General features: G+C 51.1%; 1 protein-coding gene and 1 non-coding gene across 5 annotated transcripts in view; one reads left to right on the top strand and one right to left on the bottom strand.

The window, feature by feature from the left end:
- LOC132832710 (neurogenic locus notch homolog protein 1-like) overlaps positions 1–27,500 on the bottom strand; it is a 173,168-nt gene that overhangs the window by 42,912 nt on the left and 102,756 nt on the right. For all 4 annotated transcript variants that reach the window (XM_060850807.1, XM_060850809.1, XM_060850810.1 and 1 more), the window contains 6 exons: positions 24,123–24,275; positions 23,099–23,327; positions 19,070–19,271; positions 13,211–13,364; positions 8,870–9,054; positions 4,764–4,896 (listed from right to left, as the gene is read on the bottom strand). In XM_060850807.1, the coding sequence (XP_060706790.1) occupies positions 4,764–4,896; positions 8,870–9,054; positions 13,211–13,364; positions 19,070–19,271; positions 23,099–23,327; positions 24,123–24,275 (1,056 nt within the window). The remainder of the gene's footprint in view (positions 1–4,763; positions 4,897–8,869; positions 9,055–13,210; positions 13,365–19,069; positions 19,272–23,098; positions 23,328–24,122; positions 24,276–27,500) is intronic.
- On the top strand, positions 26,683–26,756 carry trnat-agu (transfer RNA threonine (anticodon AGU)). The gene has a single exon. It is a non-coding gene; the product is annotated as a tRNA-Thr (tRNA).

Raw genomic sequence — 27,500 nt, 5'->3', positions numbered from 1 at the left:
GCGAGTGTGTGTGGGTGTGTGTGTGTATGTGTGAGTGTGAGTTTGTGTTTGATTGTGCATGTGTGTGTGTGGGTCTATGTGAGTGTGTGTGTGCTTGTGAGTGAGAGTGTGTGTGAGTGTGAGTGTGAGTGAGAGTGTGTGTGTGAGAGTGTGTTTGTATATGAGTGTGTGTGTGTATGAGTGTGAGTGAGTGTGTAAGTGCATGTGAGTGTGTCCGTGTGAGTGAGTGTGTGTGTGTGTGACTGTGTGTGTGTGTGTTCGCGTGTGTGAGCGTGTGTGCGTGTGAGTGTGTGTGAGAGAGTGTGTGTGGGTGTGAGTGAATATGTGTGTGCGTGAGTGTATGTGTGTGAGTGTGTGGGAGAGTGTGTGTGAGTGTGAGTGAGTATGTGTGCGTGTGAGTGTGTTTTTGCGCATGAGTGAGTGTGTGTTTGTGAGTGTGTGTGCGAGAGTGAGTGTGAATATGTGTGAGTGTGTGTATGAGTGTGAGTGTGTGTGTGTATGTGAGTGTGAGTGAGTGAGTGTGAGCATGAATGTGCGTGTTTGAGTGAGTGTATGTGTGTGAGTGTTCGCGTGTGTGACTGTTCGCGTGTGAGAGTGTGTGTGCGTGTGAGAGTGTGTGGGTGAGTGAGCATGAGTGTGTGTGGGTGTGTGTGTGTATGTGTGAGTGTGAGTTTGTGTGTGATTGTGCATATGTGTGTGTGTGTGTCTATGTGAGTGTGTGTGTGTTTGTGTGTGAGAGTGTGTGAGTGTGAGTGTGTATGTGAGTGAGAGTGTGTGTGACAGAGAGAGATTGTGTGTGAGTGTGTGAGAGTGTGTGTGTGAGTGTGTGAGAGAGTGTGTGAGAGTGTGTGTGTGAGAGTGTGTGTCAGTGTGCGTGTGTGAGTGTGAGATTGTGTGTGAGTGTACATGTGTGTGTGAGTGTGTGTCTGAGAGAGTGTGAGTGTGTGTGTGTGTGTATGTGAGTGTTTGTGTAAGAGAGAGAGTGTGTGTTTGTGAGTGACTGTGTGTGAGTATGTGTGAGAGTGAGTATGTGTGTGAGTGAGTGTGTGTGAGACAGACTGTGTGAGAGTGAGAGTGTGTGTGTGTTAGTGTGTGAGTATGTTTGTGAGAGTGTGTCCGTGTGAGTGTGTGTGTGTGAGAGTGTGGGAGAGTGTGTGTGAGTGTGAGTGTGTTTTTGCGCATGAGTGAGTGTGTGTTTGTGAGTGCATGTGCAAGAGTGAGTGTGAATATGTGTGAGCGTGTGTATGAGTGTGAGTGTGTGTGTATGTGAGTGTGAGTGAGTGTGAGCATGAATGTGCGTGTTTGTGTGAGTGTATGTGTTTGAGAGTTCACGTGTGTGAGTGTTCGCGTGTGAGAGTGTGTGCATGTGAGAGTGTGTGGGTGAGTGTGAGTATGTGTGTGTGACTGTGACTGTATGTGTGTGATTGTGAGTGTGCAAGTGAGTGTGTGTGATTGTGAGTCTGACTGTATGAGTGAGCGTGAGTGTGTGTGTGAGTGAGTGTGAGTGTGTGTGGGTGTGTGTGTATGTGTGAGTGTGAATTTGTGTGTGATTGTGTATGTGTGTGTGAGTGTGTCTATGTGAGTGTGTGTGTGCTTGTGAGTGAGAGTGTGTGTGAGTGTGAGTGTGAGTGAGAGTGTGTGTGAGTGTGTGTGTGAGAGAGTGTGTTTGTGTATGAGTGTGTGTGTATGAGTGTGAGTGAGTGTGTAAGTGCATGTGAGTGTGTCCGTGTGAGTGTGTGTGAGTGTGTGACTGTGTGTGTTCGCGTGTGTGAGCGTGTGTGCGTGTGAGTGTGTGTGAAAGAGTGTGTGTGAGTGTGAGTGAATATGTGTGTGCGTGTGTGTGAGTGTATGTGTGTGAGTGTGTGGGAGAGTGTGTGTGAGTGTGAGTGAGTATGTGTGCGTGTGAGTGTGCTTTTGCGCATGAGTGAGTGTGCGAGAGTGAGTGTGAATATGTGTGAGTGTGTGTATGAGTGTGAGTGTGAGTGTGTGTGTATGTGTATGTGAGTTTGAGTGAGTAAGTGTGAGCATGGATGTGCGTGTTTGAGTGAGTGTATATGTGTGAGTGTTCGCATGTGTGACTGTTCACGTGTGAGAGTGTGTGTGCGTGTGAGAGTGTGTGGGTGAGTGTGAGTATGTGTGGGTGTGTGTGAGTATGTGTGTGAGTGTTACTGTGACTGTATGTGTGTGATTGTGAGTGTGCAAGTGAGTGTGTGTGCGTGTGAGTCTGACTGTATGAGTGAGAGTGAGTGTGTGTGTGAGTGAGCGTAAGTGTGTGTGTGTATGTGTGAGTGTGAGTTTGTGTGTGATTGTGCATGTGTGTGTGAGTGTGTCTATGTGAGTGTGTGTGTGAGAGTGAGTGTAAGAGTGTGTGTGAGTGTGTGAGTGTGAGTGTGTGTATGTGAGTATGTATGTGAGAGTGTGTGAGAGTGTGTGAGTGTGTTTGAGTGTGTGTGAGTTTGAGTGTATGAGTGTGTGTGAGTGATTGTATGTGAGTGTGTGTAAGTGGGTGAGTGTGTGTGTGTGAGTGTGAGTGTGTGAGTGTTTGAATGTGAGTGAATGTGAGCATGTGTCTGAGTGTGTGACTGTGCGTGTGAGTGAATGTATGTGAGTGTGTGTGACTGTGTGTGAGTGTGTGTGTCTGTGTGAGAGTGTGAGTGTTTGTGTGTTCATGTGAGAGTGTGAGTGTGTGTGTGAGTGTGTTTGAGTGCGTGAGTGTGTGTGTGAGTGATTGTATGTGAGTGAGAGTGTGTATTTGAGTGTTTGAGTGTGTGAGTGTGAGCGTGGGTCTGAGTGTGTGACTGTGTGAGTGTGTGTGAGTGTGTGAGTCTGTGAGTGAGTGTGAGTGCGTGTGTGTGTGAGCTTGTGTGAGTGTGTGTATGAGTGTGAGTGACTGTGTGTGTGTGAGTGTGAGTGTGCGTGTTTGAATGTGTGTGTGAGTGTGTGTGTGAGAGTGTGTGTGCGTGAGTATGAGTGAGTGTGTGTTTGTGAGGGTGAGTGAGTGTGTGTGAGTGATTGTATGTGAGTGTGAGTGTGTGTGAGTGAGAGTGTGTGACTGAGTGTGAGTGTGAGTGTGTGAATGGGTGAGTCTGTGTGAGTATGTGTGTGTGTGATGTGTGTGAGTGAGCGTGAATGTGCATGTGTGTATGTGTGAGTGTGAGTGTGCATGTGTGTGTGAATGTGTGAGTGTGTGTATGTGTTTGTGAGTGTGTGTGTAAGTGTGCATGTGAGTGTGAGTATGAGCGTGTGTGAGTGTTTGCGTGAATGTCCGTGTGAGCGAGCGTGAGTGTGTGTGTATGTGTGAGTGTGGGTTTATGTGTGATTGTGTCTGTGTGTGTGACTGTGTGTATGTGAGTGTGTGCGTGTGAGTGAGAGAGTGTGTGTGTGTGTGAGTGTGTGTGTGAGTGTGCTTGTGTGTGAGAGTATGGGTGTGTGTGAGTGTGAGTGTGTGTGGGAGTGTGTGGGAGTGTGTGTGTGAGTGTGTGTGAATGTAGGTGTGTGTGAGTGTGTTTGAGAGTGTGAGTGTGAGTGAGTGTGTGTAGTGAGTGAGTTTGTTTGAGTGTGTGTGAGTGTACATGTGTATGTGTGAGAGTGTGAGTGATGTGTGTGAGTGAGCGTGAGTGTGTGTGTGTGAGAGAGTGTGAGTTTGTGAGAGTGTGTGAGTGTATGTATGTGAGTGTGAGTGTGAATGTGTGTGAGCGTGAGTGCATGTGAGTGTGAGTAATGTGTGTGAGTGTTTGAGTGTGTGTGTGAGGGTGTTTGAGTGTGTGTGTGTAAGTGTGAGTGAGTGTGTGAATGTGAGTATCTGAGAGAGTGTGTGTGAGAGAGAGTGTGTGTGAGTGTAAGAGTGTGTGAGTGTGAGTGTGTGTGTATGTGAGAGTATGAGTGTGAGTCAGTGTGAGAGTGTGTGAGTGTACGTGTGTGAGTGTGTGTAATTGTGAGTGTGAGAGTGTGTGAGTGTATGTGAATGAGTGTGTGTGAGTGTGGGATGAGTGTGCGAGAGTGTGAGTGTGTGTGTGCATGAGTGTGTGTGGGACTGTGTATGCGCATGTGTGTGTGAGTATGTGTGAGTGTGTGTGTGAGAGTGTGAGTGTGTGTGCGTATGTGTATGTGAGAGTGAGTGTGGTAGTGAGTGTGTGAGAGTGTGTGTGCGTGTGAGTTTGTGTGAGTGTGTGTGTGAGTTTGTGTGAGTGAGTGTGAGTGTGTGCGTGAGAGTGTGTGTGTCCGCGTGAGTGTTTGTGTGTGTGTGTGAGTGTGAATGTGTGTGTGTGTGTGTGCACGTGTGCGTATGTGCATGTGAGTGTGAGTGTGCATGAGTGTGTGTGTGTTTTTGTGAGTGTGTGTGTGAGAGTTTGAGTGTGAATGTGTGTGTGTATGTGTGTGTGTGTGAGAGTGTGAGTGTGTGTGAGTGTGGTAGTGAGTGTATGTGAGTGTAGTTTGTGTGAGTGAGTGTGAGTGAGAGAGTGTGTGTGTGAGTGTTTGAGTGTGTGTGTGAGTGTGTGAGTGTGTTTGAGTGTGCGTGTGAGAGTGAGTGTGTGTGTGTGTGAGTGTGTGTATATGTGAGTGTGAGTGTGTGTTAGTGTGTGTGTGAGAGTGTGTGTGTGTGTGTGAGTGTGTGTGTGTGAGTGTGTGAGTGTGAGTGTGAGTGTGTGCCGGGACTGTGTGGGGAGTGTGGATAGCTGAGGTCCCTGCAGTGTTCCCGGTGTCCCGGGTGTCCCCCTGCCTCCCTCCACCCTGCCCCTTCCCCCCGGTGACCCATTGCTTACCCTGGGTACCGTACGGACAGGAACATTTAAAGCTGTCAATCAGATCGATGCAGCTCCCACCGTTGTGACAGGGCTGGGACTGACACTCATCGATCTCCTCGGAGCAGTTTGTCCCGGAGAAACCCGGCATACACTGAGAACGGAGGCACAGAGAGAGAGAGAGCTTCAATGGTGACTGTGTATATCCCCCCCACCCCACCTCTCCCATTCCCCATCCACCCAGCCCTCTGACATCCCAAGACTGAAGGCTGACAGGGTCCTGTCTAACCCGCTCTCCAAGTTCCCACGGCGATCCCCGGCTCCCACCCCCACTCCCACAGGCTGATCGTGACCCATACAAACCCACACCACCCCAAAGCCCCACAGGAGACTGCTCTCACACAAGGCTGGAGGGGGCTCGGGGCTCGGTATAGGAGGGAGGGTGGCTGGTGGGGAGGGGAGAGGGGAGTGTCGACATGACCGGGATGAAGGACAGCAGGTCGTCCTGCTGAGGACCGCAACTCACCAGGACCAAGGGCCCACGGCAGGGCCACGGGATGGTAGGGCTCAGACAGCATTGGGACTGACTGAGCAAACGGTCAAGGTGACATTACCAAGGTCGGACTGTAGTTAGTCCCAACGTGGCAGCTGTCCCCTTCAGTGAGGTGTTACTGCAACAGCAACTCCCAGCACAACATACTCTGATCATGCATGTGTCTGTGTGTGTGTGTGTGTGTGTCTGTGTGTGTCTCTGTGTGTGTGTGTGTGTCTGTGTGTGTGTGTGTGTGTGTCTGTGTGAGAGAGAGACTACATGTATGTGGAGTGTGTGTGTGCACATGTGTAGTGTCTGAGAGGGTATGCATGCATACGTGAGTCTTCATGTGTGTGTATGCATATCTGTGCATGTGAGTGTCAATGTGTGTATTTGTGTGTGAGTGTTCATGTGTGTCTGAGAGTGTTTGTGTGAATATGTATGTGTTAGTGTGTGAGAGAGTGAGACAGAATGAATGTGTGTGTGAGTGTGTATGTCTGTGTGTATGTGTTAGTGTGTGAGTGTGAGTGTGAATATGTGTGTGTGGGAGAGAGAGTGTGTATGTGTGTAAGTGTCAGTGTGTGAGTGTGAATATGTGTGTGTGAAAGTGTGTATTTGTGTGAGAGTACATGTGTTTGTGAAAGTGTATGTGTGTGTGAAAGATGTGTGTGACAGAGTGAGTGTGTGTGTAAGAGTATGTATGTCTGTGTGTGTGTGTGAGAGAGAGTTTGTGTGAGTGAGAGTGTATGTGTGTGTGTGAGAGTGTATGTGTATGTGTGCGTGTGAGTGTATGTCTGTGTGTGTTGTGTGTGTGAGTGTGTGTGTGAGAGAGTCTGTGAGAGTGTGTATGTGTGTGTGAGAGAGTGTAAGTGTCTGTGTGTGTGAGTGTATGTGTGTGTGCATGTGAGAGTGTGTGAGAGAGAGCGTATGTATGTGAATGTCAATGTGCATGTGTGTGTGTATGTATGTGTGTGTGTGTGTGTGTGAGAGTGTGTGTATGTGAGTGTGTGTATGTATGTGTGTGTATGTGAGTGTGAGTGAGAGAGAGAGAGAGTGTGTGTGTGTGTGTGTGTGTGTGAGTATGTGAGTGTGAGTGTGAGTGAGAGAGTGTGTGTGTGTGTGAGTGTGAGTATGAGTGTGTGTGTGTGTGTGTGTGTGTGTGTGTGTGTGAGTGTGAGTATGTGAGTGTGTGTGTGTGTGAGAGAGTGTGTGTATATGTGAGTGTGAGTATGAGTGTGTGTGTGTGTGAGAGAGTGTGTGCAGGTTTGGTGTCTGTACCTCAGGATGGATGTTTGGATGATGGAGGGAGTGCGGAATGCTGCTTTCTCGGTCTGTTCCCTGGGCTGCTGGGGGAGATGTGTGAAGGGGAGAATGATCGGTCAGGACGATGTTCACTGGTGTTTCGGAGAGAGAGAGGGGGATGGAAGATCTCACAGTAACCTACAAGATTCGAACGGCAGGAGATAGGGTAAAGGATGCTCCCGGAGACCAGGGAATGCAGCAGCAGGGGCTCATTGAGGACTGAGCTGAGGAGAAATGGCTTCACCCTGACCCTGGAGAGACCGTGGAATTCTCTAACACAGAAAACAGTTCACATCATAAACTTGTAAAATATCTGCAGGTGTAATTCTTAGGGACTGGTGTGACCCAGCAGCAGGAGGGGGGTGAACGCAGGTAGGTGGTACACAGGTGGGTGACCAGCCATGGTCATACTGAACATGGAACAGGGTTGAATGGCCTCTATAGTTGCCATTTTCTAAGCTCCTGTATTGGTTGAGCTATCGCACTGTCGTAGCTGCTACAGGGTGGGTGGAAACACAACCCAAATATAAACCCTCTCCCTCTTATCGAGACTAAATGGTGCCGTACAATTTTAACCTTTGGAGTCTCGGGTTATGCAACACTGGAAATCTGGGATGATTGGGAGTGGGACAGACACTGTACACTGTGGGGTGGGGAGGGTGGGGGAGGGGAAAGATACTCCAACACTATGATGCAGTGTCACACTTACACCACCCGATGGCGACGTGGCCCAACTATTCGGGCAGCGGGCGGGTTGCATTCGTATAGCACCTCTGAAACATTTCTCCTGTCTGGGGAGGTTTGGCGAATAAGGAGCCGCATTTCAGGACAGACGTCCGAAGCCCTGGTGAAGGAGTTACGTTGTAAGGAGGACGGTTAAGCACAGGGATGGGGGGTGCTGAAGAGGTACTGGATGGGGTTCGGACCACATTCGCTGGAGTTCAGAAGGTTTTGGGAGGGGTGGAGGGGGTAGATCTCTTAGAAACATCTAAAGTTGAGACAGGACTAGACGGGGGTAAAGGCAAGAGGGACGTTCCCGGTGACCTGGAGGGGAGAGGTCAGAGCCAGGGGGTCATGGCGGTGTAGGGATGTGGGGGAGGGCCATTGAAGGTAGAGATGAGGATAAATGTCTTCACCCAGAGATCCCGGGGAATCCATTGGCAGAGAAAGCCCCCGATATTGCCGCCCAGGGGTCCTGGCACAGCCACTGGGGCCAGTCGGTTAGATATATTCAAGAGGGAGCTGGGTGGGGCTGTTGTGGTTAAAGTGACCAAGGGGTGTGGGGGGGAGAAAGCGGGATACTGAGTGTAAATGTCGGGCAGGCACTTGTAAGACCAGAGGAGAGAGATTTCGAAAAGAGACGAGGGGCAAATGTGATTTTGTTTACACAGAGGGCATTTCTCTTGTGGAACGGACTCCCTGAGGAGGTGGTGGCTAATGCCACAGTAGCGACGTTTCAAAGACTGGTTGGAAGTTTGCTCGCTGAGGTGGAAGGTTTGTTTACAGACGTTTCGCCACCATAAGAGGTAACGTCATCAGTGAGCCTCTGGTGAAGCGCTGGTGTTATGTCCCGCTTTCTATTTAAGTGTCTCAGTCTGTAGTGGCAGGTAATACCATTATGGCTCTGTTTCTCAGAGGTTAGTGAATTGATGGGTTCCTTGACCGAGTTCCTGTTTGAATGCCAGGCCTCCAGGAATTCCCGCGCGTATCTCTGTTTAGCCTGTCCCAGGGACTTCGCTGATAAACCCATCGATTCGGACCCCTGAGAAACAGAACTGGAAATGATATCACCCACCACAACAGACCAAGACCCTGAAAGAGAAAGTGGGCCACTAACACCAGCGCCTCACCGGAGGCTCACTGATGATGTTCCCGCATATGGTGGCGAAACGTCTGAAAACGAACCTTCCAGCTCAGTGAGCAAACCTACATCCAGAACCTCAACCTGAGCTACAAATCTTCTCCAAAATCGTTCCAAAGACATTTGGATGAGTGCATGAACAGGAGATGTTTGGAGGGATATAGGTCAGGAGCAGGCAGGCGGGACTAACTTTGTTCGGCGCAGACTGGCTAGGCCGAAGGATCTGTTTCCATGCTGCGTGTGACAGCATGAGAGGTGGAAGGGCCGAATGACCTACTCCATTTCCCCTGTGTTTAATCTGGCAGGACTGAAACGCACCGATGTTTTGGTTTGATCCGTGAGGGCGGTGGGTCGGAGCTGCCTGGGGTTGGGTGGGACAGGGGTAGGGGGGTGGGGTGAGGGAAAAGGTCAGGGTTGATGGTGAGTGGGTACCTGGCAGGAATACTTGGCCACCAGATCCCGGCAGGTGGCTCCGTTCTGGCAGGGGTCAGGATGGCACTCGTCCGTCTCCGTCTCACAGTAACTCCCCTCGAAGCCCGCCTGGCACTGGCAGTAGTGGGAGTTTCCCGCATCGACACATTGCCCACCATGTTGGCACAGCCATGTGACATCCACACCTAGTGGGGGAGAGAGGAACACCAGACCAGGTCATGGGGGTGTGGGGGTGAGAGTGTGTGTGGGGGTGGGGGTGCGTGTGCACATATGAGTGAGTGTGTGTGTGCGTGTACGCATGTGCGTGTGTGTGTTTGTGTGAGAAAGTGTGCGAGTGCGTATATGTGTGTGTGTGCATGTGTGTTTATTTGTATATATGTGCATGTATGTGTGCTTGGGTGTGTGTGGGTGTGTGTGTGTGTGCGTGTGTGTGTGCGTGTGCGTGTGTATGTGTGTGTTCACATGTGTATGTGTGTGGGTGTGTGTATGTTTATTTGTGTGTGCGCGCGCAGGTGTGTGTGTGTGTGTGTTTATGTGAGTGGAGGGAGAGAGAGGGAGAGAGAGACAGTGAGAGATAGTGAGTGAGAGACAGAGAGAGTGAGTGTGTGTATGAGAGAGAGAGAGAGGGTGTGAGGGGGAGGAGACAGAGAGTGTGAGACAGAGTGTGTGAGAAAGATAGTGAGACAGAGAGAATAAGTGTATATGAGAGAGTGGGAGAGAGAGAAAGAGAGACAGTGTATGTATGTAAGGGAGGGAGGAAAGAGAGGGAGGGAGAGCAAGGGAGAGAGATAGAGGGGGACACAGAGGAAGTGGGAGGAATAGAGGGGAGAGAGGGGATGTGTGTGAGAGAGAGTGAGCGGTGGACAGAGAGAGAGAGTGGGAGGGGGAAGAGAGTGCAAGAGTGAGACAGAGAGAGATGGAGAGAGAGAGAGAGAGAGCAAGAGAGGAAGATGGAGAGAGAGAGAGAGAGAGGGAGGACTGTGACTGTGATACAAAGACCAGTGAGAGGGGCAGGAATTAAGAATGATCCGCTCTCTGGAGCGACCCCCCCATTCCCAGTTTTTAATCATTGCTGGCTGCAGGGAGTTCCCAAACTCTGGAATTCCCTCCACTCGTGCTCCCACCCCTCTCCCAGTCCCTCCATCCCTCTTGACTCTCCTTCCTTCCTTTCCTTGGAATCGGACTGATGGATGTGCAGCACGGAAACCGACCCTTCGGCCCGTCTGATCCGTGCTGACCCAGATATCCCAACCCAGTCCAGTCCCACCTGCCAGCACCCGGCCCACAACCTCTCGCCCTCTGCCTCTGCTCCCCCTCGCGAGTGTCGGATTTTGATTTCGCCGGCCCCTTGCGAGGCGGTTTGACGGGTTTGGAGGCGCCGCCGAGGTCCAAGTTGTTGTTGGCATGTGCCAACACACCGACGTGAAGCACGTTCTGGTCTCCGTTCGGAAGGGCGTCGGGGGGGTGGGGGGTGGGGGGGAGGTATTGCAAACTGAAAGGGGTGTGATTCCACAGGGAACATCCCGGGTCCACCAAAGAGCGGGGATAGCAGGGGGAAGTGGGGGAACAGCCTCCGTCAGTTTCAGAACGCCAGGCTTTACAACGAGGGTGTGGGGGGGGAAGGATTCCACAACCTTCACCTACGTAACGCCGGCTGCCTCTCGTCTGGGAGTACAGTGTCTCGCTCTCTCGGGAAGCCCCAGTTTCGGGCAGAATTCGGTGATGGTTTCTAGTGAGGCCACGGGGAAAGATTCACAGGGGTGGCCCGGTGGTTAGCACAGCTGCCTCACAGCCCCGGGGACCCGGGTTCGATCCCAGCAGCGGGCGACTGTCTGTGTGGGATTTGTACGTTCTCCCCGTGTCTGCGCGGGTTTGCTCCGGTTTCCTCCCACAGTCCAAGGATGTGCAGGTTAGGCTGGATTAGCCATGGGAAAGGCAGGGGTTGGGGTAGGGTTGGGGCGCTCTTCAAAGGGCCAGCGTGGACCTGATGGGCCGAATGGCCTGTTTCCCCTCTGTACGGACTCTGGCTGGGCTTGTCACTCTGGGACTGTTCCTCCATGGAATGTGGAGAGGAAGGTCCTCCAGTGTGGAAACAGGCCATTCGGCCCAACAAGTCCACACCAACCCTCCGAAGAGGAACCCACCTAGACCCATTCCGCTACCCTATCGCTCTACATTTACCCCTGACTAACCTGCACATCCCTGAACACTATGGGACAATTTAGCACGGCCAATCCACCCTAACCTACACATCCCTGAACACTATGGGACAATTTAGCACGGCCAATCCACCCTAACCTACACATCCCTGAACACTATGGGACAATTTAGCACGGCCAATCCACCCTAACCTACACATCCCTGAACACTATGGGACAATTTAGCACGGCCAATCCCACCCTAACCTACACATCCCTGAACACTATGCGACAATTTAGCACGGCCAATCCACCCTAACCTCCACATCCCTGAACACTGTGGGACAATTTAGCACGGCCAATCCACCCTAACCTACACATTCCTGAACACCGTGGGACAATTTAGCACGGACAATCCACCCTAACCTACACATTCCTGAACACCGTGGGACAATTTAGCATGGCCAATCCACCCTAACGTGCACAGCTTTGGACTGTGGAAGGAAATCAGAGCACCCGGATGAATCCCAGTTGATGGAGGTGATAGGGGGAGTCTATTCCCATTGAGAAGCACAGGACTCCAATTTAAAGGAACCAGTGAGGACTTGAGTCAGAGGGTCTGTTTCGTTTACACAGCGATTGGTTAAAATCTTGAACGTGCTGCCTGAGAGAGTGGTGGGCAATGACTCAGTGTTTCTGATGCACACCCTTGCAGCAGCAGCACATACCTGCGCTCTTGCACACGCTCAGTGTGATCCTATTGCTGTCTCTCAAAGAGACACATGACATGCTGTTTCTCAGGATCATGTGGAATGACATTGCTTGTCCTCCAGTCCGACACTGGCCCCCTGGTGAGTGTGCCGTCATTTTGGCAGTACAGAGCCTGAGTGGCAAACACACCAGCGCTGCCAAAGCTCTTTATCATTCACTTTTCAGGATACACTCACAAGATTGCAAAGTCTCAGAGCGAGCAAAGTGAATGCACCCAGTGCTTGCTGTTGGATTCAAGGAGGAGAGGAGACGGCTATGGTCATGTTCCCTGGTGACATCCCCAGCAATACGACACAACCCCTCAACTGCCTTTTCCTATTGTGACAATGCTGTCATTTTCAAGAGGTTACATCATCCTTGTGTTTCTTTCTGAGAGGGGCCGTAAAGGCAGAGGTGCCGAGATGTCTGGTAACGTCTACTTTGACAATGGCAGGTGAGTGGCCAGTTCAGGTCTTTTTTTTTCTAATTTGCTTTAGTTGTAGGCTGGGACGGCACAGTAGCTCAGTAGTTAGCACTGCTGCCTCACAGGGCCAGGATCTTGGGTTCAATTCCAACCTCGGGGTGTCTGTCTGTCTGTGTGGGGTTTGCACATTCTCCCCCGTGTCTGCAGGTGCTCCGGTTCCTCCCACAGTCCGAAGATGTGCAGGCCAGGGTGAATTACCCATTGTAAATTGTCCATAGTGTTCAGGGACTAGGTTGGATGCAGTAGTCAGGGGTAAATGTAGAGTAATAGGGTAGAGGAATGGGTCTGGGTGGTTTATTCTTCAAAAGATCAGTGTGCAATTATTTGGCTAAAGGGCCTGTTTCCATATTGTAGGGAGTCTATGATTCAAAATTGCTACAGTATAAAAAGGTTCCATGCTTCAGCAGATGATTCTTGACTAGCTTCTCCCTCTGAAATCTCTCCTCTTGTAAGATCCTGTGTTTGAATTTACCTTTTCGCGAAGGGCTATGTTTATAGGATTGGAACAGCTCCTTAGTTTAATTGGTCGGTTGAGTTTTCCAATAGTTAAGTCATTATAAATTCTGTTCTCGTTTGTTTGTGGTTTGCACTGTAGTGTTTGAATAAACTCTGTTCCGCTTAAAGCCGAGTGGTTTGACCAGCTGCACCGCGCCTGGGACACCCACTTCACATCAGCCTTTAGTAAGAGAAAACGTTAGGGTCTGGGGCGCCGCGTCTTAAAATATTTGGGACGGTGGTCATCTGGCCTCACGTTACGTAGAGCAAATTGTGGCCCCCACAATTTGGCAAAGAGATTTGGCATTCTTGCAATCGGTCCTGATGGGTGCAACAAGGATAAAGCTCTGGGCACCACTTCTGCGTTCTCTCTCTCTCTCTCCCCCCCCCACCTCCGTCTCCCTCTCTGAGCAGTTTCCCACAGCCCCCGGGGTGATGAACAGTAACCGTGCCATCGCGGTGTCAGCCCCTTACCTCGGCGCGCGGCTGCAACCTCGCAGGACACCTTGGGAACGTCACAGTAAAGACCCGACCAGCCCATCTTGCACACGCAGTGGAAGGTATTTTTCACCTGCTCGCAACGTCCATCGTTCTTACACACGGGCTTGGCACACCAGTTTATCAGAGTCTGGGGGATTTGGGGGAGGGGGGGAGGCAGTAAAGAAAGGAACCGTGAGAGAGGCTGGAGCAGGCCAAACTGGGGGTGAAGGGTCACAGGGCAAGTCAAAGGTCAGTGGCTTCCCAGACCAGCGACACCGACGGCAGGTGAGCAGAACTCAGGCTAAGTGACCGGTCGGGACCATCTCTCCTTTGCAAAAGGCTGCAGGCCGTAGGAAGGTGACGAACGATGGGGCTTGGATTCAGACAGGGACAGGTCGTTGTCGAAAGGCCGAAGTGAGGGGGAAATCCGTTGGGTTTCTTCTGGGTGCCCGTCTGAGACCCACAACAACCACCCTAACCTCATCCAAACACGCGGTCAACTCCACAAGACGTTCCACCAGATTTGTCAGGCGTGATCTCCCTCTGACAAAGCCGTGCTGACTAACCCCTCGCAAACGAGCCCTGCCTCTCTAAATGGCGAGTCATTTTCTCCTGCACTATCCTTTTCCAACAGCTTCCCTCCCACTGAGGTCAGACTCACTGGTCGGGCGTCCCCCAGTCTTATCTCCACCTCCCTTCCCGTAAGCATAGTTGTCCTTCAGTCCTCTGGCGCCTCCCTCTGGCCAGAGAGGGATTAGACGTTCGGGTCAGGGCCCCCTGTGACTTCCTCCCTCGTCTCCCACCGCAGCCTGGGACATAACTCATCCGGACCTGAAGATCTACCACAACTTCCAGTACCTCCTCGCTTTTTATCTCAATGCGTTCTAGAACTTCGCAGCCCACCTTCTGGAACTCTGCCCTCCCTGCACCCTCCTGCTCCTGAGCACAGGCTGGTGTGAAGTACTTGTTTAACACTTGACCCATGTCTTCCAGCTTCACGTACAGAAAACAAGCAAACTTCTTAAAATCTCTTGTGTGGATGTCACCAAAAAAAGTGCATATCTCCCAGAGATAAGCCACTTTGCACATCAATATCTCCATCTCTAGCAATGTTCTTAAAATCATTTTGTCAATGCTACTGTGCCGTCGAAACCTCCACTTCGGGCAAACTGCTAAACTCTGTTGCGGATGGGTTACGGTTCGGGTTGAGTTGGGAGGTCATGTTGCGGCTGACCAGGACATTGGTTAGGCCACTGTTGGAATACTGCGTGCAATTCTGGTCTCCTTCCTATTGGAAAGATGTTGAAAGGGTTCAGAAAAGATTTACAAGCATGTTGCTAGGATTGGATGATTTGAGCTACAGGGAGAGGCTGAACAGGCTGGGGCTGTTTTCCCTGGAGCGTCGGAGGCTGAGGGGTGACCTTATAGAGTTTTACAAAATCACGAGGGGCATGGATAGGGTAAATAGGCAAAGTCTTTTCCCTGGGGTCGGGGAGTCCAGAACTAGAGGGCATAGGTTTAGGGTGAGAGGGGAAAGATATAAAAGAGACCTAAGGGGCAACGTTTTCATGCAGAGGGTGGTACGTGTATGGAATGAGCTGCCAGAGGATGTGGTGGAGACTGGTACAATTGCAACATTTAAGAGGCATTTGGATGGATATATGAATAGAAGGGGTTTGGAGGGATATGGGCCGGGTGCTGGCAGGTGGGACTAGATTGGGTTGGGATATCTGGTCGGCATGGACAGGTTGGACCGAAGGATCTGTTTCCATGCTGTACATCTCTGTGACTCTATGACTATGGCACGGACGGGTTGGACTGAAGGGTCTATTTCTGTGCTGTACATCTCTCTGACTCTATGTCGCCAAAAAGTGCACATCTCAGTGAGATAAGCAACTTTGCACATCAGCATCTCCCCCTCTAACAAACGGTTAAAACCTGGTGTGGGTGTTACTAAAGTGCACATCCAGAAGCAGGTGTCAATGGCAACATCACCAAATCAGCCCTGGTCCCTCGTCGGGCCTACTCTCTCCCTGAGTGTTCTATTCACCTCAAAATGCTTGTAGAATGTTCTGGGGGATTGTCCCTAATTGTACCTGCCAGCATTTACTCATCATCCCTCCCAAAACCCCCCCAGCCTAACCCACCATCGCTCTTTGAGTTGCTTTCTTGAAACTCTCTCCCCTTATTCCCTGAGGATGTCTGTGCTCTTTACCTCCAACACTACCATCTCAGTCACCTTGCCTGCGCCTGAGTACCGTCCCGGCAATCACAAGTGAGCCGGTGACCTCTGAACCCTTGAGTTAGCAGCAGTCTGGAAAGCACTGGACCCAAACAGGACGTGAACCCCAGCTACTTCCTGGCCCTGGAGGTCGTCAGGAGTATACGCCGTGAGGTTGGAGGGGACGATGTGCAACGGAAACGACGACCATTCCTGTTCAGAATAAAAAGAAAGCAGGAGACGCCAAGTTTCTAGGCCCGTGGAAGGATTGGCGGAATTTTCTCCAGGAATATCCTCGACCGTGGCCAAGGATCGAAACATCGGAGGGGTCGGTGAGGAGGAGGCCACCGAGAAATGAGTCACACGAGTCAAACAGAAAAGGTCTTTCAGACTGGCGACCAACATTCCGAAAGAAAATTCCAGTCGATGTCACAGTTACGGACGTCAACGCGCCCCATGTAGCGGTGAGTGCCAATCGCGCACCGAGGGCAGATTGGCTACGGGAGGCAAAAAAAATACGCCCACAAACACTCGGATCAGCACCCACACGCACACGAGCCAAGACCGAATGGAATTTCGACAGGAAGGAGACTCTGAGAGGTCGTTCTACCCCCACCGACTGCGGAACTGGATGGCAGCCATAGCAATAGGAATACGCCGTTCAGAACAACGAACCCATCCCAGCATTTTATACCATCAGGGGCTGGTCAATCACTTCAATGCCTTTGACCCACTCCGTTCCCAGAACCCCACGCAAAATCAGGAAGCTTTCGATCTCTACCTGAGACATCCTCGAAGACTGAGCTACCACAGCCCTCAGGATTCCAAAGGTTCACAATCCTCTGAGCAAAGGGAGTGGGTGGCCTGGTGGCACAGTGGTTAGCACTGCTGCCTCACAGCGCCAGAGAACCTGGGTTCAATTCCTGCCTCAGGCGAGTGACTGTGTGGAGTTTGCACGTTCTTCCCCGTGTCTGCGTGGGTTTGCTCTGGTTTCCTCCCACAGTCCAAAGATGTGCGGGTCAGGTGAATTGGCTGTGCTAAATTGCTCATAGTGTTAGGTAAGGGGCAAGTGGGTGGCAGGTCGGTGTGGACTTGTTGGGCCGAAGGGCCTGTTTCCACACTGTGAGTAATCTTAAAAAAAAAAATTCTCTTCATCTCTGACCTAAGTGATAATCCCACCCCCCTCAAGATTATTTTGAACTTGTGCCCCTTGGTTTTAGCCTCCCCAGCCTCAGGGAATGACTTGCCTGTGTCAGCTCCACCAGTATTCTGCAGATTGCTAAATCCTAAAGGGTGCAGAGCCAATCCCATTAAACAGGAGAATCCCACCACTTTAGGAACAAGTCCGATGCACCTTTGTTGCAATCTCTCTATGGCAGTAACATCTTCCCTCAGGGGCTTAGCACAGTGGCTCAGTCATTAGCACTGCTGCCTCGCGGCACCAGGGTTCGATCCCAGCCTCGGGTGACTGTCTGGGTGGAGTGTGCACATTCTCCCCGTGTCTGCGTGGGGTTTCCTGCGGGTGTTCCGGTTTCCTCCCACAGTCCAAAAGATGTGCAGATTAGGTGCCCATAGTGTGCAGGTTAGGTGGATTAGCCAGGGCAAATGTGGATGGGGTTGGGTCTGGGTGGGAGCCAGTGTGGACTTGTTGGGCCGAATGGCCTGTTTCCACATCCTATGAAAGAGACCAAAGCCTCACACTGTGTTCTGAGTGTGGTCTGACCAAGCTCCTGGACAACTGAAGCCAGCCTTCACATTGACAAATCCCGAAGGCTAATCTTCCATCCACCTCCCTCCTGGGATGCCGTACTGACATAACAGATCCATCGGCCAGGGCACCCATCTACCTTTGTACATTGACACTCTCACATATGAAAAATACTCAGCTAAATCTGTTACTGCGCCCAAATGTAGTTATCCCCATTATATTCCATCGGCCACCTTCCTGCCCATTCTCGAAGCCAACCCAATCCCTCCAGAAACCGTTTCATACCTTTCCTACAACACCCATTCCCATGTAGTTTTGAGTCATCCACACATTTGGAAACGTTAGATTTGATCCCCACCTCCAAACTGTTCATAATTATCACAAACAGTATTCATACAGTACCTGGGGGTGGAATCAGGCCACTCGGCCTGTCGAGTCCATATCGACCCTCCTGAAGACACAGCACCCCTCATTACCATATCGATGTAACTCTGCACTTCCCACGGCCAATCCACCCTAACCTACACATCCCTGAACACTATGGGGCAATTTAGCACAGCCAATCCACCCTAACCTACACATCTCTGAACACTATGGGGCAATTTAGCATGGCCAATCCACCCTAACCTGCACATCCCTAAACACTATGGGACAATTTAGCACGGCCAATCCACCCTAACCTACACATCCCTGAACATTATGGGACAATTTAGCACGGCCAATCCACCCTAACCTACACACCTTTGGACTGTGGGAGGAAACCGGAGCACCGGGAGGAAACCCACGCAGACACGGGGAGAATGTGCAAACTCCACACAAATAGTCACCCGAGGCTGGGATCGAACCCAGGACATTGGCGCAGTGAGACAGCAGAGCTAACCAATGAGCCACCATGCCAACCCCATTCAACTGGACCTTTGTGATGCAATAGTCGTGTCCATACCTCTGAGCCAGGAGACCCTGGGTTTAAGTCCCACCTGCCCTAGCGATGTGTAATAACATCTCTAGTCAGGTTGATTGGAGATATCTTTGCTTTTTGCATTACCCAGCCAGTTACAGCCTGACAACGTGAGAATGGCCCATTTATTCAGACACTCTGGCTGTCAAGAAGAGAAAAAAGTCTTATTCATCTCCATCCATACGCCACCTCCTCACCAATGTGGTTCAGCTTTTCGAACCTGGCCCCTGTGGGACAGTGTGTCAAACATCTTCGGAAATTCTAGCTGTCGATATCCATCAGCTCGCCTTTACTAATTTTGTCAGTAACAACGTGAAAACCCCCAACAATTCCAGTCAACAGGAAGCCCCATTCACAAATCCACGACCAAATAGATGATCCATCCCTAGGTTCCAGCATTTTCCCGACTACTGACGTCAGGGGAACCATCTGAAGCTTCCGGGTCTCTTTTGATCCTAACGTAAATAATGACGTGATATTGTGCCACCTTCCAAACCACATTCCAGAATCCATCGGAAAATTATCACGGATTCACTCGATATCTCTCAAGTCACCTCCTGCAATGGGCTGGGATTTGAACAATCAGGCCCTGGGAATTTATCAACTTTTAGCTCCGTTAATTTCTCCAGGATGACCTTCTCACTGATTCCCTTCGTCTCCACATTCTGCACAGCCACTTGAATCTCTGCCTCTGGGAGATTGCTTGTATATTCTCCAGTGAAGACAGACACACAGACATCATTCAATGTCTCTGCCTATCTCTCTAATCCCCATTATACACTCTCCTGACTGGGAGCGTAGTGGACCCTAATTCGTTCACAGCCAAACCGTTCCTTTTTACGTAGCTACAGAAGCTTTTACAGTCCATTTTAATGTTTCTTCCACATTGTATTCCTATTCTATCCCCCCTTTTCACGACTGGTTTCTCGACCTAAGGTAAAGCAGGATACCTTCGCTCGTTGTTACCTGGCAGCTGTCGCCTGTGTAGCCCTGAGCACAGGAGCACTTGTAGGTCCCATAGCCATCCTGGCAAGTGCCTCCGTTCAGGCAGGGCTGAGAGTCGCACTCGTTGACTTCCTGTTGGCAGTAGTGACCTTCGAACCCGACCGGGCACTGGCAGGTGAAGTTGGCCACTTGATCGATGCACGTGCCTCCGTTCAGGCAGGAGCTGTGGCAGAAAGAAAAGGACCAGCAATGAGATGAGCACGGGGCAGCAGACAGACATACACACACACGCGCACACACAAACACACACACACACACACACACGCACACACAAACACACACACACACACACACACGCGCGCGCACACACAAACACGGGTTCGGGCACTGACACCACCAATCTTTGCCTACCCAACAGATTGGGAATCCAAGGAGTCTCTATCAACCACACTTGGAATATGATGTTCAGTTCTGGTCACTCCATTACAGGAAGGATGTGGAAGCTTTAGAGAGGGCGCACAGGAGGTTTACCAGGATGTTGCCTGGACTGGAGAAAAGTGGAGGGAGCTAGGGTTCTTCTGATTGGAACGAGGAAAGATGAGGGGTGACTTGATGGAGGTGTACAGGATGCTGAGAGGCCTAGATGGAGTGGGTAGCCAGAGACCTTTGCCCAGGGCAGAAATGGCTATCACTAGCGGGCAATAATTTTAAGGTGATTGGAGGAAGGTTTCGGGGAGATGTCAGAGAGATGTTCTTTACAGAGAATGGTGGGTGTGTGGAATGTACTGCCAGCAATGGTAGTAGAGTCACAAACATTAGGAACATTTAAGCGACTCTTGGATAGGCACATGGGAGATAGTATAATTAAGGATATGTAATTTAGTCTGTCTTTGAGTAGGATAAATGGCTGTCACAACACCAAGGGCCGAAGGGCCTGTACTGTGCTGTACTGTTCCACGTACTGTGAGTCAGGTACCACTGCCAGTCTGATGCCCTGCCCGATATTATTTGCACTGGAGAGCGAAACCAGCTGGAGGGGAGGGTGTGTGCCCCCAATCCCAGTTTCCCGTTGGAGTGTGCAATCATTCAGAATTCGATTACACTAGCCTGACAACTGATCTATGCTCACTGTACTCGATTAGTTAAGTCTGGGCGCTGACACAGAGCCAAAGCACGCAGAGATTCCGAATTAGAATGTTGCTGGAAAAGCTCAGCAGGTCCGGCAGCATCACTGGAGAGAAATCAGAGTCAATGCTTCAGGCCCAGCAACTCTCCCCTGACAACCGAGACACGTCTGGGTGCCGGGACTGGGTGTAGATATTTTGCAACAGCAGAATTACTTCCAACAAATTGAAACAGGTTTGTGGTACACTTGGAAAAAGCATTGCTTGGAAATAAATTGAACAGATAGAGTAGGCAGCAAACTAGTAAACGCAGGAAAGGGAGAGGCAGGGGAGTGAAGGTGAAGACTTTGGGTAAAATTTGTCCCGAGAAGCTTTCGATGCCAGCCACTCATTGGGCAATATTATAGACACCACTGACACAGTTAGCGACGGACGCCTGCCTGGGCGCACACATTTACCTCTGCATCAGAAGCTTGTGGAAGCAGATAGGTGTGAGGGAGTACCGCGCTGTTGGAGACACGGTTGGCGTGGGTAGGGCATGAGGAAAAAACTCCTGCCTGGCCCCTCCCCCATTCCACACCAGACAATCTCCCAATGGCGGCCTTCTCCAAAAGAAACGTCATCACGGTATCCCTCAGCTCCCTTCCCAAACTTTAAACAATGACGTTCCACGGGATTCTACGATCACAGTGTTGTTTGAGCGAGAATGCTCTGAACTGAAGCTGCTTTGGCGACAGATCTGGGCCTGCAGGGCAACGTTTGTAGATGACCAGAAACCCATAAATATTGGGGACGGCGAGGGTCCCGATAGACGCTGTGATGATGCAGTCACTTTAATGTAAAGGTTATTTCGTCCGTGGTGGTTTTGTTTTTCGAGAAGGGGTTGTAAAAGCAGGGGGTGACAGGGTGTCTGGTTTAGCGATGGAAGGGGAAAGCACCAGTTCAGCGTTTTTCTAGTTTGCTTTTAGCTGTAGCAGTCACAAGAGGTGTGAGTCCATGGGATTCACAAGCTTCAGTGAACAACTCCTCTGGTCTGGGTCTGAAATCTCTCTCTCTCTCTCTGGATGTTGTTCCCTCCTGCCTGGAAGAATCTGTGACTGAATTTACCATTTTGCCAAGGGCTGTTACTGCATTGGAACGGTTCATTAGTAATAGTTACTGGATCGGTTAAGTCTCCCAGTTATTCTAAGGTCCTGTGTTCATGTTGCAACTGGGAGTGTTTAAATAAATTCTGTTTCGCTTAAAGCCGAGTGGTTTGACCAGCTGCAACGCACCTGGGATGCACCACTTCACATCTGCCTTCAACACAGGAGAAGGTTCAAGTCCAGGTTACCTTCTTAAAATGATTTTAGGGGAGAAGGGGTCTGGCCCAGTCCACAACAACATCGAAGGGCATGGAGAAGCTGCTCAAATGGAATATTTTAGACACCATTGAAAGTTAGAGTTGGATCATGGCAATAGACGCTCACATATGAGGAACGGCTGGGGATCCTGGGATTGTATTCATTGGAGTTTAGAAGATTAAGGGGAGACTTAATACAAACTTACAAGATAATACATGGCTTGGAAAGGGTGGACGCTAGGAAATTGTTTCCGTTAGGCGAGGAGACTAGGACCCGTGGACACAGCCTTAGAATTAGAGGGGGTCAATTCAGAACAGAAATGCGGAGACATTTCTTCAGCCAGAGGTTGGTGGGCCTGTGGAATTCATTGCCGCAGAGTGCAGTGGAGGCCGGGACGCTAAATGTCTTCAAGGCAGAGATTGTTAGATTCTTGTTGTCTTGAGGAATTAAGGGCTACGGGGAGAACGCTGGTAAGTGGAGTTGAAATGCCCATCAGCCATGATTGAATGGCGGAGTGGACTCGATGGGCCGAATGGCCTTACTTCCACTCCTATGTCTTGTGGTCTTATATTTACCTCTGCATAGAAGGCAGGCAAGGGAGGGGAAAATGAGAGGAGAGATGCCATACAAAGTCTAATTTTATGAAGGAACAGAAAGGTGTGGGGCTTTGCGGTGAATAGATGGTAGAATGTGGGGGGGCAGCATGACAAAATAGGATGAAAGGCACACGGGCCTTCACAAACAGAGTCACGGAATATAAAAGCAGGGGATTTGCAGCACAGCCAGGAATGAGACTGGACTTGGCCCCAGTTGGTAGGTAACCTGTGCGGGCACTTTGGGAATGAAATGGAGGGTTCAGACAGACCGAGAGACCAGGGTCTGCAGTTGTGTGGATGGATTGAAGGGACTGGAGCTGGTCTCCTGAGGGAAGGTTGAGAGGAGGCCGGGAGAAGGTGGGCCTCGTCCTGACAGCGCTAGCCAGAGTGGGCAGAGCGTAGCTGTTCCCATTGGTCCAAGGAAATGTGGGCGGGGGAACCTCATGAAGGCGAGTGCAAGGAGGGGGGCCGTGGGGTTTACCAGGCGGGTCAGTTCGTGTCTGCCAAAGGAGAACGGAAGAAAACAGCGGAAGAGGGGAAGATGGATGGGGGAGGGAACGGAGGGAATTCCTCGACCGTTGCCACACACCGCACAGGGAATTCTGAGGAGCTCAGCGCGTCTTTGGAATGGCTCAATGACAACACCGCAGGCCCGATCAGTCTCAACTTGTCAACCACACAGCATCCCCCGTTCATTTGTTTTTTTCCCCAAACACAAATTGTTGCGACTGTTTGAAATTTTTGGCAGTCGTCCTGATGAGGCCGGAATCGAACGCTTGGCACAGGTGGCGTGGTTTCCCTGTGGCAACGTTCAGGGTCCAAGCGAGAACGCTCTGGAGAGAATATTGACCCGGTTGGCCGTAGGCTGGCTCCGAAAGCCGCGGGGTGGAATGAGGGCTAGCCCATTCGACACCCCCTCTTCCCCCACCCCCACCCCCACAAACCCACCTCCCCGAGACTGGTCCCAACACCCCGCCATTCCCCTACCTCGGAGTACAGTCCGGCACATCGTTCTCACAGTGGACGCCATCGTACCCCAGGGGGCAGCTGCAGGTGTAACCGTTGACGCAGTCGTCGCACGTGCCCCCGTTCCGGCACGGGTCGCTGCCACACTCGTCCACGTCGTCCTGGCAACGGTTGCCGGCGAAACCCGCAGGGCAGGAGCAGGTGAAGGAGTCCACCCCGTCCTCGCAGGAGCCGCCATTTTGGCATGGGTCTAGAGAGAAGTGGGGGGAGGGTGAGGGAGGTTACGCCTGAATGACCCCACATCCCCCTCACCCCTGCCCTCCCACTGCCCCCAAAGCCGCTATCCTGGCTCAACGCGCTTTCCCGTAGGCTGTGGCTTCTGGGAATTTTTTTAAAATTGTTTCGTAGGGTTTCAGAAAAGATTTGCAAGGGGTGTTGCTAGGTGTTGGATGGTCTGACCTACAGGGAGAGGCTGAACAGGCTGGGGCTGTTTTCCCTGGAGCGTCGGAGGCTGAGGGGCGACCTTATAGAGGTTTACAAAACCATGAGGGGCATGGATAGGGTAAATAGGCAAGGTCTTTTCCCTGGGATTGGGGAGTGGTCATTGAAACCCAGCACAATGGCTAAAGACCAATATCATTCGTTTCCTGTATCTCACCAGAGAGCTGACCGAGGGAGGAGGTGTGGCCGGTGGTTCAGTGGTTAGCACCCCGGCCTCACCGCGCCAGGGACCCCGGTTCAATCCCAGCCTCGGGTGACTGTCTGACTGTGTGGAGTTTGCACATTCTTCCCTGTGTCTGCGTGGGTTTCCTCCGGGTGCTCCGGTTTCCTCCCACAGCCCGAAGATGTGTGGGTCAGGGTGGATTGGCCGTGGTAAATTGCCCATAGTGTTAGGTGCATTAGTCGGAGGGAAGTGGGTCGGGCTGGGTTACTCTTCGGAGGGTCGGTGTGGACTGGTTGGGGCCGAAGGGCCTGTTTCCGCACTGTAGGGATTCCGTGATTGTGAAACTGGATGGGAGAATATCCTGACCAGCGTGCTCCTTACTGGGTAAGCAGTCATCGTTGTCCACATCGCAGAGCTGGCCACTGTAGCCTGGTTGGCATTGGCAAGTGTATCCGCCGTGGAAGTTCTGGCACTGCCCTCCATTATGGCATGGGTCAGAGACACATTCATTGATGTCCTCCTCACAAAGCCGCCCTGCAGAGGAGATTGAGAGAGCCCCTTTTAGAGTTTCCCGTTTCACCGTCCCTTCCCTCAGCTGTCTCTGCCAAAGGAATGCTATTGGGAAACATTCCCTTCTCCAGGGGAATGCTATCGGGAAACATTCCCTTCTTCCAGGGGAATGGTATCAGGAAACACTCCCTCCTCCCAGAGGAATGCTATTGGGAAACACTCCCTTCTCCAGGGGAATGGTATCAGGAAACACTCCCTTCTCCAGGGGAATGCTATCGGGAAACATTCCCTTCTCCCAGAGGAATGGTATCAGGAAACACTCCCTTCTCCAAGGGAATGCTATCGGGAAACACTCCCATCTCCCAGGGGAATGCTATCGGGAAACACTCCATTCTCCAGAGGAATGGTATCAGGAAACACTCCCTTCTCCAAGGGAATGCTATTGGGAAACACTCCCATCTCCCAGGGGAATGCTATCGGGAAACACTCCCTTCTCCAGGGGAATGCTATTGGGAAACACTCCCTTCTCCAGAGGAATGGTATCAGGAAACACTCCCTTCTCCAAGGGAATGCTATCGGGAAACACTTCCATCTCCCAGGGGAATGCTATCAGGATACACTCCATTCTCCCAGGGGACTGGTATCGGAAAACACTTCCTTCTCCAGGGGAATGCTATCAGGAAAACTCCATTCTCCCAGGGGAATGCTATCAGGAAAACTCCATTCTCCCAGGGGAATGCTATCAGGAAACACTCCCTTCTCCAGGGGAATGGTATCAGGGAACACTCCCTTCTCCAGGGGAATGCTGTCAGGAAACACTCCCTTCTCCAGGGGAATGCTATCGGGAAACACTCCCTTCTCCCAGGGGAATGCTATCGGGAAACACTCCCTTCTCCAGGGGAATGCTTTTGGGAAACACTCCTTTTTCCCAGGGGACTGGTATCAGGAAACACTCCCTTCTCCAGGGGAATGCTTTTGGGAAACACTCCCTTCTCCCAATGGAACGCTATCAGGAAACACTCCCTTCTCCCAATGGAACGCTATCAGGAAACACTCCCTTCTCCCAGTGGAACACTATCAGGAAACACTCATTTCTCCAGGGGAATGGTAACAGGAAACATTCGTTCTTCAAGGATTGGAAATCGAGAAATCAGGAGGAGATCTCCCCATTTGCTGCAACAACCCATACCCTGGCCATCTCTTAGTGACTTTCCAACTGACCTCGGTCTGGTGTTAGGTTTAACCAAGGCTATGTAGCATACAGACAACACGTGGAGGGTTATGTCTGTACAATATCCTCACAAACAGAGGTTCGGAACATCTCAGCTCGTGGGCGCTCTGCTTGTGGCCTCCATTCTACTCTCCTCACCCAAGCCCATAACCTCCAAGTCCCTCATCAATCAGGGGGGAAGGCCATTCAGCCCAGGCTGCCATCCTAGATCACCCACCTCAACGTCATCTTTCCCTGTCCTCTCTCTCTGTCTCTCCATGTCCCTTGTTAAGACTGACCCCCAGAACAGGCTCCATCCCTGTCCTGATCACACTCAGTGATTGATTGAACTTGCACAGCCCTCCGGGGGGTGGGTGGAGAATTTCCATTGATCCACCACCCTCTGAACGAAGAGACTCCTTCCTCACCTCTGTCTGAAAGGGCGTGCCCCATTGTTTGGAGGCTGTGTTCCTTGGTTTGGGAGGAACATCCGACCTGCTGGCATTCCGTCACCAGCAGCAAGGAGAAGTGTCAGCGAATTATTCCAGTGATTCGCCACTGTTCTTTCGCTATGGTAACCACGTTCTTCCTTTGAGAAGGAAACCAAAGCTGTGCACAATATTCCAGGTGAGGTCTCTATATGAGACCAGTAATGCATCTTTACTCAAATCCCCTTACCACGAAGGTCAATGTATCATTTGCGTTCCCGCTCCTCTGCACTAACCTTTTGCAAGACATTCCTGGAATCCCTACAGTGTGTGGAAACAGGCCCTTCGGCCCAACAAGTCCACGCCGACCCTCCGAAGAGTAACCCACCCATTCTCCTACCCTATTACTCTACCTTTACCCCTGACTAATGCACCTCACCTACACACCCCTGAACACCATTCTGAAACTGTGTTGCAAGGTTCCAGTCTCACTCGCACAGAGCAACTACGGTTCTGGCCAGGCCAAAAAAAAACCCCCCACCCCCTCAAAATAATCGAAGGAGGGAGCCCAGAGCCTAATCTTAATGGCAGATGTGAAGTGGATGTCCCAGATGTGGTGCAGCTGCTCAGACCACTCGGCTCGAAGTGAGACAGAATTTATTTAAAGGGTAAAAAGTGAGGTCTGCAGATGCTGGAGATCAGAGCTGAAAGTGTGTTGCTGGTTAGAGCACAGCAGGTTAGGCAGCATCCAAGGAACAGGAGATTCAACGTTTCAGGCCGGAGCCCTTCATCAGGCGTCGTGGCTTAGTTGGTTAAAGCGCCTGTCTAGTAAACAGGCGATCCTGAGTTCGAATCTCAGCGGTGCCTTTGTCTTAGAATTTATTTAAAGACTAGAGGTGCACAGCATGGAAACAGACCATTCGGTCCAACCCGTTCATGCTGATCTGATTTCCCAATCCAATCTAGTCCCATTTGCAAACCTCTCCCCTAACCTGCTCCCTCTCTGCTGCTGGTCCAACTGGGGATCATGGGCTGCAGCCTATCCCGCAGAGAGTGTGAAAGGGTTTAAAGCCCCAAACATTTTAATGGTCCTGAAATTTGGGTAACTTCTATTTGCTGATCGGGAAGGATTTAAAGACTTCACATATCGGGTAACACGATGCAACATGTCCCAAGGACCTCAGAAAGTACCGCTGAGATACAGTCCCTGTTCCAACGGCACGCAGTTTGCTGGCCTCCCTGACTTTGGGTTACAGGAGCAGGCTGCAAACTCTCTCCAGCAGAATGCTCCCACAACCCAAAGACAGAGGGGGCAATTCACTGAGTGCTCTGAGTTCCATATCTAACCCCATGCTGTCCCTGTCCTGGGGGTGTTTGATGGGGGACATTGTAGAGGGAGCTTTACTCTGTATCTAACCCCGTGCTGTCCCTGTCATGTGAGTGTTTGATGAGGACAGTGTAGAGGGAGCTTTACTCTGTATCCAACCCCATGCTGTCTCTGTCCTGAGAGTTTTGATGGGGACAGTGTAGAGGGAGCTTTACTCTGTATCTAACCCCGTGATGTCCCTGCCCTGGGAGTGTTTGATGGGGGACAGTGTAGAGGCAGCTTTA

This window comes from Hemiscyllium ocellatum, chromosome 35 (assembly GCF_020745735.1).
Source record: "Hemiscyllium ocellatum isolate sHemOce1 chromosome 35, sHemOce1.pat.X.cur, whole genome shotgun sequence".
Taxonomy (NCBI): Eukaryota; Metazoa; Chordata; class Chondrichthyes; order Orectolobiformes; family Hemiscylliidae; genus Hemiscyllium; species Hemiscyllium ocellatum.
This window is presented reverse-complemented; position numbering and strand designations above follow the sequence as displayed.